The sequence below is a fragment of the Periplaneta americana genome, chromosome 4, assembly GCF_040183065.1.
Source record: "Periplaneta americana isolate PAMFEO1 chromosome 4, P.americana_PAMFEO1_priV1, whole genome shotgun sequence".
NCBI classification, from domain to species: domain Eukaryota; kingdom Metazoa; phylum Arthropoda; class Insecta; order Blattodea; family Blattidae; genus Periplaneta; species Periplaneta americana.
Window position 1 is genome coordinate 160,017,561 of NC_091120.1, and position 12,890 is coordinate 160,030,450.

General features: G+C 36.4%; 1 protein-coding gene across 2 annotated transcripts; it reads left to right on the top strand.

Moving 5' to 3' along the window:
* The first annotated feature begins 473 nt into the window (after positions 1 to 473).
* On the top strand, positions 474 to 10,677 carry LOC138698372 (uncharacterized). Of its 2 annotated transcripts, none has more exons than XM_069824243.1 (5): positions 474 to 615; positions 762 to 901; positions 992 to 1,145; positions 3,028 to 3,701; positions 8,579 to 10,677. In XM_069824243.1, the coding sequence occupies exons 1-5, from the start codon at positions 579 to 581 to the stop codon at positions 9,083 to 9,085; spliced, it is 1,512 nt and encodes a 503-aa protein (XP_069680344.1). In that variant the 5' UTR covers positions 474 to 578; the 3' UTR covers positions 9,086 to 10,677. The 2 variants fall into 2 exon arrangements, with proteins under 2 accessions (XP_069680344.1, XP_069680345.1); XM_069824244.1 differs by having other exon boundaries at positions 762 to 892.
* The last annotated feature ends 2,213 nt before the right edge of the window (positions 10,678 to 12,890 follow it).

A 12,890-nucleotide genomic window follows, 5' to 3' on the forward strand; every position in this document is an offset into this window, starting at 1 on the left:
GGGTGACAAGACTTGCGGACCTTACTGTATCATAGAAACCAGTGAGCTGAATAGAGCTCACTGATAGAAACGCACTTTCCGTGGCGCTAAGCTCGTGAAGGGCCTAGATCGACCAGCCGGTTGCTGGCCTCACACCCACATGCCGAAGCAGAGGTGGACGATCATCTAACCAGAATGGAGGTATCGTGTGGTTAGCACGATGATCCCCCAGCCATTATAGCTGATATTCGCAACCGGATTTCGCTACCTATCGTAGCTCCCCAGGTGCATCACGATGCTGGGTGGACACTGGTCCCATACACTGGCCGAAATTTCATGAGAAAATTTCTTCCCCCCTTGAGGACTCGAACCAGCGCGCATTCCGCAACGCGAGTCCTAGGCAGGATGCCTTAGACCACAACGCCACGGCGCGGGACAAACGCACTGTAAGCAGCAAAATGGCCGCCGGTACCACGTGACCTCAACCAATAAAAATGATTGCACTCACTTGTCATTGTCATTCATGAATATTCTGTGACAGCAGCGTAGGCGTGGAGTACAGTACAAATTTGAAATGTAGCATTTTCAATTTGCGAAGAATGGACGAAGAAGTACGTGAACATGTGAAATATTTTAGTAAGTTGATGAATTACTCAGACGTGTGCTATGGAATAAGTTATGAAATTGTAATGTTACGTACTGTTATAGCTGTAATGCATGTTTTAACTTATTACTTTATCATGCATGATAGGCCTATGGCGGTTTATTTAAATTGTTTTCAGTTAAAGCTAATGTCAGGAGGATACAGATTGCGTTAGCACTTATTATAATTAAAACAAAACCAGAGGGTGTTACAAGTGTTCAACATGCTGCTAATATTCAAGCTCGTTGCAGACTTAAATACTCGGATTCTGTAAGTTTCGTAAGTAATTAATTGTATTAATATGAACCGGTAATAGGTTATTAATATTGGATATAGGCTATTTGATTAACGAACACTATTTTGTTTTAGGTTGCAGAACAACCAACAAGAAACACAATTTACTACAATCATAAGATTCTTCCTTTACAACAAAACCAGCTTGTATCGAATTTGTTGGGGGCCTTACCTCAATTGACAGTAAATCCGATTAATTATCAGTTTTATGCTTCAAAGAACAGTCCAGGTAAGATATTGAATAACGGTAATGTTATAAATTTGTAACACCAATATAAGGTTAGGTTCCTATTCGAATTAGCTGCTATACAAACTGTTCACAATATTTAAATGGAATATTATATTTTGTTTAGAAAGGCCCTGTTTCACAGTATAAATTACCATTGCTTTATATTAGATTGTGTTAGAGCTAAGGGTCAGTCCGTAACATAATGGTGCCACCAGCGTAGCTCAGTCGGCTAAGGCGCTTACCTGCCGATCCGGAGTTGCGTTCGGGCGCGGGTTCGATTCCCGCTTGGTCTGATTACCTGGTCGGGTTTTTTCCGAGGTTTTCCCTAACTATAAGGCAAATGTCAAGTAATCTATGGCGAATCCTGGGTCTCATCTCGCTATCACCAATCCCATCGACGTTAAATAACCTCGTAGTTGATACAGTGTCGTTAAATAACCAAGTAAAATAAAATAAAACATAATGGTGACACATACAAATGTCACGTACACATTAGGTTAGAAGTTAGATCATTGTCTTGTCCGTGTTATTGTAGTGAGTAAATATTTTCAGAACAGGTTAGATTAATGTTTGAATGTACGACACTTCATCCTCGTTGCGCATTTCAGTGTTTCTCTTTCCTACTACCAAGGAACGTTTTGATGTCATTCTCTTTTTGAGCAAGAAGTGCTCACCGTAGGCAAAAGAGCGAAATTTTTTAAATGTTGGTGATTATTTTGTCTTAGTACGGTGTCGATTTAAGTGTTGATTAATTTTTACAATTTTGTATTTTTAGTGCAAGGAAAATACTTGTTTAACCCTTCTCCGGGCAACCAGGGTCCATCAGGCCCTGGCACTACTATTTTTGTGACTAAAATTAAAGCTATAGTTTCTATCTACTTGAAATTTCATGACTTCGTTAATTTCTATGTTTTTATATGTAGGGAGAAGGAAAATAATGTAGTATTTTACATAAATGTTCTAGATCACATTACTTGTTTAAAGTCTCAACCAGGAATGCAGGGGCCATAGTATATTTTATTGGTTTTTCTCACTTTGTAACGAGGTTTCACTCTTTCAAGCCATTCAGTGAAAATCTGACGACAATGGAATGTTGGCTATTTATTTCCGAACCTCGACATCAATGACAGTTTTGAAATAATGGACCAATTATGCGTTATAATAAATAGAAGTGAGTCAGTGTAAGAAAGAGTGACTGACTCTCTTACCTTCACATTATTTTTATAAGGGAGTAATTATTATGGAAAAGCCAAAGGAAGCCAACTCACTCTCGTCGGCAACTCATGGTGTTATTTATTTACCACGAACATCTAGAATGTTCTGTGTCGCGAAGCTTCTGGACCTCCACAACAATCGGTCTTCAGATGCTTCCTTACTTCCGCCCAGTCACAATCGCTTTTTCTTCCGCCCCACTCCGCACCGCAGCTAGCATCAGGGGTTCGTGTTTCCATTTCCCCGCGCCTTCCCTCTCACTAGATGCATGCGCAACTCCCTGACGCTACCAGAATCTTCAGACATGGCGCCACATTATGTGTCAGAGAAAGAACTATTTTATTGTTTGTATACATATGAAGTCTGACTAGTGTAATATGTAGCTAGCTGGCGATGTATGCAATGGCGGAAGAAAGGAACTGGCCATCTACCCATCTTCTGGCTTATTTGTCTCATAAGTGGTGCTTGTTGGTATCACTTGTGAGGTTCAGACCTTTCTTCTGATACCTAGAACACATCCAGAAACAATACATTCAACTGTTAATTACGGTATGAACTATGTGTTTAGTGGAAAACGACTTGAGACTACAAACTAATAACTAAGGACTAGTTATTTGTTCTCTGTATAACGCCTTTTAATAATATTTGTAATATAACCTCTTGTTTTCAGACTATTCACAAGATATGTTTGATAGTCAAAATAAAATGAAAAGTAACTCAGTGATAGATGAGGATGGAAGCATTGATGATGAAGATACGCGCATGGAGCTGAATGAAAAGAACCTACAGTTTATTCAGGCAATGGTGCAGCTGAAATCTATTGTGAATTCTTGCTCCTATGTACCAGCTGCTGAGTTAGAGAATATTCTCTCATCTGTGTCTCCAAGTACAGAAGAACATTTTCCAGAATCCAGAAGCAACTTCCAGCTTCCGGACACATTGGGATCAGTGATCCCAAACAGTTCAACAAGCCAATGGAATACGTCAGACCCTGGGTCCAGTGGTATGGGCCTTAACTCAAAAAGAGACGGCAATGCCATTGTTTCTAGTGGAATACTGAGATATATAATTCATTCATCAGATGCAAATCGCCTTCTGGTTCATTCAGTAGAAGCTGTGCTTGATTATTTAGGTCATAGTATATCAATCAATGACGGTGATAAATTGGATTCCATTGTTAGGAACTGGAAAGGTTCCGTTTTGGAATATTCTCTGAATGTCATGCTTGAATTAGTAGAAAATATTGCTTGTCAAGGGAAAGAGCGAAATGAATGTCGAGATGCTTGCATTAAGTTTATTTCCAATTTTATCAAAGGAATTCTCTACAGTGATGCAATGAATATGGTAATTATGCTTATTAAAAGGAATTATATAAGGAAAATAGAAATAGTAATAATAATAATAATAATAATAATAATAATAATAATAATGATAGAACCAATCGTAAAAAATTAATTCTGCTTCGCTTCTTCTTCTTCTTCAATATAATCTAAGGCCTCATGCTTTGAACTAGGTAACGATATGGAATGAGTGTCGATTCGAATCCTCATGAGGAAAAGTAACTTCCTCATGAAATTTCAGCACCCAGCATCATGATGAATTTGGAGAGCTGTAGTGAGTAGAAAAATCTCATATCGTACTCCACTTGTACAGCTCATGTCAAGACACTCGTGATGTGCAGTACGGGAACAATGTTTCGGTGGAGGGGGTAGGAGTAGAAAGGTCGGGCGTGTGTCTACCAAGTTCAAGGCAAAGAGTAACCCATTCCCCTATAGTTCGTAAGTAGACTCATCCGATCTCGTGTGCAGCTCTGTAGGAAGAGTGGGGAGTGTCTTGACAAAATGCATGAGCTGTAACGATTGAGATGGGGGGGAGGAGAATTGTGCTGATCACATGTTACTCCCATACTTGTTGGATGATCTTTGACTTCTGCTGGAGCTTGTGGACGTAAGGTCTGTCACGCCACTGATTATTATTATTAGGCCTGTTATATTATTATTATTATTATTATTATTATTATTATTATTATTATTAGGCCTATTATTATGTCGTATGGTGAATATATCATGCTTCGCTAAGAACAGATAATATCATTATTACTTTTAAACTAAACTAAGAGACTAAAAAGTACTATGGTACAAGGAGGGTTGCCAACTTTTTTTTTTGAAGAAAATACGGGAGATTAAGGAATCGACAAAATTTCACATAGAAAATTGACAAATTGCTCCATTCAGTTACTAAAAAAAAAAAAAAAAACACAACTTTATTCTACACTTCGACAGCTAGGTTTAAATTAAGACTATTTTGAGACAGATTTTGTCTCGTGTAATAGTTGAAGTCGATTGCAGTTTGCAGCTCTGATTTCATTAGATGTGTCATGTTCCTGTTTCGAACATCTGTCATTATTCATGAGATAAAACATCCTCTTGGATTGAGCATTACTACTTGGTATGCTTAGAACAAAACTAGACAGTTTTTCTAAATTTATAATATTTATATTGTTTGATTTTAAACGAATGAGCACTAAAAGCCATTTCTGGCAAGCATTACTTTCTGCAAAGACTGCACATTTCAATGCATCTCTTTAACAACAAAATTCATCATATAAACAATCATCATTCACGGCAAAATCAAATGTTTAAAATAATGATTTTTACATTATGCATGAAAAGGGAGAAAAATGCTCGAAGAGAAGAAAAATACAGGAGCCGGGAGACTGTTAAAAATTAGGGGCAAATGTGGGAGATCCCAGAAAGTACAGGAGGATTGGCAACCCTAGGTACAAGTACTTATTTCTTTCTAACGGGGTTAAATCTGTGTTGAATAGTTTGAAGGCCGTATTCAGAATGTAACATTTATACATATAAGTTAGCTGAACCCACCTTATAAATTATACCAGAACCAATGCTGCTATAATGGCTACTGCGTTAAAATAACAGTATCGGAACTTTAGCAGTCAAGAACAAATTATTACAGCACTAACAAAATGAATACATATGCTATTATGTTGTAAGCAATATTAATGTTTGGGCTGTAAGTCTCCATATTAGCACTACATATAGGAGCACAGTCCACTTATTTGTCCACGTAGATCATGTAAAATGAAACATTTGGGAAATAGTGAACTGGAAAGAGAAAAATAGTAAGAAGAAGAAGAAGAAGAAGGGAAATGTTATGCACGATGAAAGGAAACTAACACACACGTTTTACTAACGTAAATTTATGTACAGGGATAAGAGAAATTGTAAAGTGATCTTAAAAGCTGGATGTAACAAAATAATGGGTAAATTTGTCTTGTAAATAATCTGAAACAAGTTTTACGTCTATTTTGAAAATGTGTGTGGAATGGAGGTAGATCAGAAGTGTGGATGCCAACCACTGAAGTCTCTCCCATTTCCCCTACTTTCTACCAGCGCCGTGCCAGCTAGTAAGTAAATATCTTAAAATTCTTTGCTAAATTAATTAATTAAAATGTAATATTAACACAGCAGCAATAGAGGAATTAAGCCGATGAATTTATGAATAATTATTCATAATTTAAGACATAGGCTTACCAAAAAAATTTTCTAACCACAGTTTTGTATTGTTTTTGTCACTGTATACCGAAATGCTTAATACTCATTAATTAACTGCTTTTTATGGTTATTGTAGTCTGATTGGATAGGACACATTTTAGATACACATAATCGTTATTTTTAGCTACCAGTACCTGGAATTGTATTTTTAGATGTCTAAAACTCTATTGTTAGTGCAAATTTTGATAATTTAAAAGTACTGACCACCCCTACACAGAACAAATCAATAATTGTCAAAAAATACTTGCAACTTTAAAAGGACATGCCAAACAGTTGTGTTACAGTGGATCCCAGGACATTGTAATCTACATGGGAATGAACAGGCTGACACATTAGCTAAGAAGGGTGCCAATCTCAAAATAAACCCACGGAAACCTTTGTCATTTAGCTCAGTAAAACAATATATCAAGCAACTACAAAAAAATAATCACCAACAAGAATTGGACATAAACATTTCGCAACAACGTAGGAAATTACTGAAGGATATACCTCCTGAACTCAGAAGACTAGCAGTTGCAAGCTTTCTCTTAACACTGAACATGGCATCCTGGGTAAACACCTCAATCGTCTTGGCATCCTTCCATCAGCATCTTGCATTTTGTGCCATCAACAGGAAGACATGGATAGACAACTTCTTGCAAAATGCCCTGCTCTGAAATCGTTCCAAGGAAGTCGACCGTTACTGGGAAGCCAGAGCCCGAATGTTTTTGATTACTTAATTCGTTGTTTTGTTCACCACTTTCTTGTTTTTCCCTCGGTCAGTATATTAAATATCATGTACTAGCCATTAGACAAACAAATAATTTAAAAGTCGACTTTTAAGGACCTAAAAATCTGAGATCTAGTGATGACAGACTACTGAAGCAAATCCTACCTAATTTGAATACGTCAAGGGAAAAGGTGCAGCAGAGTAAGTCCAAAGGAAGAGTTGGCAGAAGGGAATATAGGAGGAGGTGAGAGAGGAAGAGAGACAGAGAAAGATATACTGAAAGAACTGTGGAGCAACAGTGAGCAGTGATGTTTAGTAATTGGCATAGAACGTTATAAATAGAGCATAATGATTATTTTCATTTTATGCAGTGTGTGATCGTTTGTTTTCACTACAAAAGCGAAATGAAGTATTTTCAGAAAAAGTCCTCTCTCTCCAACAGCGAGTAGCTGCTTAACTTAATCATTCAGCTGGGTGACTTTCGGTGTTGGATCCCGGACTCATTTCACCGGCATTATCACCTTCATCTCATTCAGACGCTAAATAACCTAAGGTATTTATAAAGCGTCGTAAAATAACCTACTAAAATAAAAAAAAATAAATAAATAAATACATCATTCACCCAAGTATCTCCCTTTAGGGTGTATGTATGGTAATTGTAGACTATTTGCTGCCAGAATATTTCCCTTCGTGATGATTAATGGTCCAATGTTGGTAGGAGAAACAGGAATACTCGGTGAAAGCTAACCACTGAACATTTTATCCACCACAGATTCCACTTAGATCCAACAGGATGGAAATCTGTGGTAGCATGGAAAGGCACACACTGTCCTTTCTGCTAATGCACTTCCCAGAAAATAGGAATCACAGCATAGGTGGACCACTCAAATGTACCTAATTTCAATTGTATGTGACTGGTGAACAGTTGAAGAACCTTAGGGTAACGTTTATATGAAAGGAAAACTCAACAAGTTTCGAATCCTGTTGGTGGATGGTGCGCAGACACGGTTTCTTTTCGTAGATTGTATCGATTGTCAAAATGGCGACACTGCAGATGAAAGCACAAACTGTGTTGTGGTATGCAGAGTTTAAATCAATTGTTAGAGTTCAAAGGGCGTTTCGGTGGATGTTTAACCATGATGCTCCAACTGCTAAAAGCACTAAGAAGTGGCACGATACATTTTTAGCTACAGGATCGATGTTGAAGAAGCATTGTGGTGGTCATAGAACATCCGACGAAATGGTTGCAAATGTTCAAGCCACATATGAGCGAAGCCCGCGGAAGTCATCAAGAAGAGCTTCGTGGGAACTTCAAGTACCAAAATCAACATTGCAACAAATTGTCCACAAACCTCTCAAACTGTACGCATACAAAGTGCAGTTAATGCAACGTCTGGAACCAGATGACAACCCACACAAGTGGAATTCGACAATACGATACTAGACCGTCCGGATGTAACACCACTTGATTTCTTTCTCTGGGGCTATGTCAAAAATAAAGTGTACGCCATCCCAGTCAGAGACCTTCGTGATCTTTGGGAGCGCATCATAGAGGCTATTGAGAGCGTTCCAGAAGACATGCTCCAACGTGCTTGGCAAGAAATCATTCATCGCCTCGATATCGTCACAGTGACAGCTGGAGCTCACGTAGAGATATGGTGATGTGCATATCGAAACCTGTTGAGTTTTCCTTTCATATAAACGTTACTGTAGGTTTCTATCTTCAACCTTTTACCAGTCACATACAATTGAAATTAGGTACATTCGAGCGGTCCACCCTGTACATTAATCTTATTTTGATCATTATTGCATCACATTCCATACATTTTTATGTATGTATTGAACATCCAATATAACTGAGCAAGCCTTCATAGTAAACTCTAATTTCGTTGTTGTTATTTTGTGTATCATATTAATACATTATTTTATTTTTACAGCATCCAATATGGAGTCAACAATGCTGCATTTTATTGGAATTTGGAAACAGTAAATGCTTATGTATAGATTTTCTCAACTTTTTGATTGATAGCATACAGATTATATCCAAAAATCTGAAGTCAAACGTGACCAGAACTGGTACAGAAAACAAAGAAGAAGCTCTTGACTACAAACCAGGAGAGATAGAAAGGTGTTATTATTTATTCTACTTGACAGAAAATCTTTTAAAGAAATGGAAAAAATTTAATTTGACAGTAAAGAAGAATAAAGTGGCCAGTGCAACTTCATCACATTCTCGAAGAACAACTGTACTGGACCTGTGGAGACAGAACTTGTCAACGTCAATAAATTACACACATCCTGAAAAAGCTGCTGAAATAGAAGAGAATCCAGAATCCAGGTGGAAGGACGTTTTGGAAGAGCTGGTAACGAATTTTACGGATGAATATGTTCTTATTACGTTCTATGCCTTTGAGTGTCTCACATTACTTCAATCCCAAGCTTAAAATTGCAACTTAAAGAAGTTTATTGGTGAAATAGAAGAGAATCGAAATTATTTATAATTGTGACTAGTTGCAGGAAATGGGACCTAAAGTCGGATTTTTCATTTTTTTGTTTTTTGTTTTTTTTTTTTGTGGTTCCAAAAAGAGGATGAAATACTGAGCATTTAAAAAAAAAATCATGGTTCTACGTGCTATAGTTTTTAATATGTTACTTATTGAATGTTGATATTACATTATGTACTGTCTTCCTCTGACGAGTTTAGCACTGGGACGTGAGGTATTCTTGCCATCGGTGCGGGAGGGTTGCAGGTAGATTCTTTTGTTGCTACAGACAAGCCGAGCCTAGTGGAGTGGAGTGGGAAGTATTAATCGTCCAAAAATATGCAGTCTTCAGTTTGTAGTAGTGTGTGAATATTTCATATACATATTGTTTACCTAGGCCAATATGGTTTTGTTATTAATATATTAAATATATTTTTTCAATTTTTGCTCAAACATCTCCCTGATGTTAGCTACGAATTACTCATATTAAATATTTCACCGTTACAAGTCATTTTTAAGGAAACATGCTGTGGAAAAGTTTTTGGTTTTATTCTATTGGAATTTTAGAATATGTGTGACTGGTATCGTGAAAAACAGATTCCTAAAATGTCATGCGAAAATCATTTGTTGGTGATATCTTAAAATACAAATCAAGTAGTTTTACTTCTCAAGTGAGTTCAGCAGTACAGTATATTTAAATTGATTACTTTACACATTTAATTCAATTCTACTATTCACTAAATTTTATAGTATGATTCTTCTTTTCATTTATATTATTGTAGTTTTATTATGATTTTTATTTTTATTTATTTTATTGTATTTGTATTTCTGGTGGTGTGATGGCCTTAACTTCGCCAGAATAAATAATAAATAAATAAAATTTTCTACAATAATTTCCTTCTCTGAACACGTAAGTACGAATGGTTGTATCTCTATCTCGCCAAAAATACGTTAGAAAACTAATAGGCATACTGCTCTCGTAAATTGGGCGAATTTTTTCAGTATGATTGTACTTCCTTCCAGACTGGCGATGTCACTGTTCCCTCCCACTCCAGTACAGACTAGTCGGAACCGCATTCGTCTCAGCACTAAACTCCTCAGAGGATGACAGTACCTTTCAAGAAAAATGCAATTAAAGTTTTCACTTGTTTTCTTAGCAACTACTGTATAAGAAAGATTTAGGTATTTAAGAAGCACTGTGTAAAACTACGTCCTAGTTTAGTATGTAAAAATAACCTGTAGGTAGTGCAAGATGTCAAAACATAGAAATACAGTTTTTACACCGCAAATTCGTTACTTTGTTCTCCTGTAAAATTTCCTTTCACGACTTTAGGTCCCTTTTTGTGCAACGGGTCACAATTTATAACTTTATATACACTTTTCACCAGCAACTACTTTATAAATTTTGCAGTGGAAACTAGTGACAGATTTCACAGATGAATATATTCTGTTACATTTTGTGCTTTTGAATGTCTCACTTTGGTTCGATGCAGAGCTTGAAAATTAAATTTTATGTGAACTTTATACGAATGTAAAATAAAACACTTGAATTCCGAATTTCAATAATTATTGTTCTCTTACTTCCTACCCTGTATCATTTTGTTTCGGCCTAGCCATAGATCTTACGACTAGTGATATCTGACTAAAGGAATCAGAATTACAGTTTCAAAAGATTTGTGGAATTGTAATATTATTTATTTTACATCCATTTTAAACTAGAGGCTATTCAGAGACAGTGATTCGGTGACAGAGTGGTGGTAAAATGAAAATTATAGGAGCAAATACTTCGAGGAAGCCTGCTAAAAATCTCGCAATATCTGCTAGGAATCAAATTTTTTATTCATTCAGGAAGAAAGACAGCCAACTAAATTAATGTGACTGAGTCAATAATAATGGTGGTAGTGGTAGTAGTGGTGGTGGTAGTAGTTAGAGTAGCAGCAGCAGTAGCAGTATCCGTTGACAACATCTTAATCATGGACGTAAACACAGCTGATCAATATTCTGTTCAGAGTTCTATGAATTGTCACAGATCACAACTGTACATATATAAGTATTAAGGTAAGTGTGTGTATCGTAATTATTTTAATAAAGTAAAAGTTACCTTCAATTTGTAAATTATTATTATTATAATCGTCATCATCACTATCATTGTTGCTGTTATGTTATTTCAACTACCGGTATCTTTTTTTCCCCTTGTATTAGCTTAATAAGTGTTCTGTAGTGTTCTTTGACCCTGTTGACCCTCAATAGAGCTTTAATTTAATTTGTTTTATTTTTGTCACTGTGTTTTTTGTATTTACATGTTCTATTCGGTAGGATGGAAGACAAGATCCAATGACCTTAATCCTATCAGATTAAATAAATAATAAAATTAAAATTCCGCCATTTTTGGTACTACTGCATTAAGCTTACATAATGTTTTAGCAACTTCTTTGATTATTGAATAATTTCAAGGGAAAAATTGTTCCGGGGCCAGGTATCGAACCCGGGACCTTTGGCTAAAGGCATCAGGGCTCTACGAACTGAGCTACCCAGGAACTCTACCAGACTCCGAATCAATTTCTGCCTTATATCCACAGATCTCATAGTGGGCTGACAACCGTCAAGCAACCAATATTGAGTGCACACAAACTCTGTGTGACTTAGATCGTGAAACCAAATGCATTCGTGTGCTGTAGCATAAGAACCTTATGGTGGGGGTAAGCGAGCTAGCTAGCTTCCAAGTCTAAGTGTAGCTAGGGTCCCTCCCTTCTCAGTCCAATTTTTTCGTCCCCTCATGCGCAGGTAAGTTTCATGAGGTACTGAATGGCCTGTACATTAATTTCCTAAGGAAATTAGTAGTAGACTATACATTAGATAGGCCCAACTAAGATCAAGTAAAACAGTGGGGTTAAGTTTAACTAAATACATTAAATGGATTTATTATTGAGATTTTATGATTTCACTATACTTAGTGTTTTAAATAAATTATGTATAGTTATAAAATAAAATAACCATAATAATAAATGATAGTAATTTATTATTACTAATCTTATTTTTATTTTACTTGACTGTTCGTCATTACCCATGTAAAGGCAGTATTGTAGACCACACAGAGTTGTTGCCCAGACTCAAAATGAGATGACATTATGATGGAAATTTGCTGGGATGCTACAGAGGTCCCGGAGAAAACTTCTGCATTACCGGTACCTGGACTATGAGTTTGTTCAACAGAAGTCATTATTGGAGATACTTCTGGGATCAAACCCAAGTACACAGGATTATTAGTTCAGCGCTCCAGCTACAAAAATATCAATATTTCTTCTTAAACACTTATATCACATTAAAATGGAATAATAAAAATAGAATTTTCTTGTACGACAATAAACAAATTGTGACTGACAATAAATTATTGTATATGCATCGTGTTGCTCAATGCTTTAGTTTGAAAACATATGTGGGGGAAGTCACCTTTATTTCAATAGTGCCCTGTTGGTTGATATTGCAAGTCTTCCAAGATCTCCTCCCTCTGTTAATGGCTGTCATTTCTTTAACTCATGTACCCAACATTACTCTGGGTCCCAAGAAAGTTGGTTTATAAAAATAGTAAATAAAATTTAATATTTCCTGGAATGCAGCAGCAGTGACCTTTGGCCCAACTAAAGCATTGGTGTTGCCTCAATTTAGCAATAATCTTATTGCATGAAACTGAAGTATATTATATTTCACTAAACTTTAATAGTATTTCAGTTTGTGTACGTAAAGTGAACCCCATGACTGGCCAAAT

Excerpts from the sequence above, each read along its gene's own strand:
- LOC138698372 (XM_069824243.1), top strand. The coding sequence starts at position 579 with ATGGACGAAGAAGTACGTGAACATGTGAAATATTTTA. Across the intron at positions 902-991 it reads ACTCGGATTCTGTAAGTTTC|GTTGCAGAACAACCAACAAG; the intron begins GTAAGTAATTAA and ends ATTTTGTTTTAG. Across the intron at positions 1,146-3,027 it reads TGCTTCAAAGAACAGTCCAG|ACTATTCACAAGATATGTTT; the intron begins GTAAGATATTGA and ends TCTTGTTTTCAG.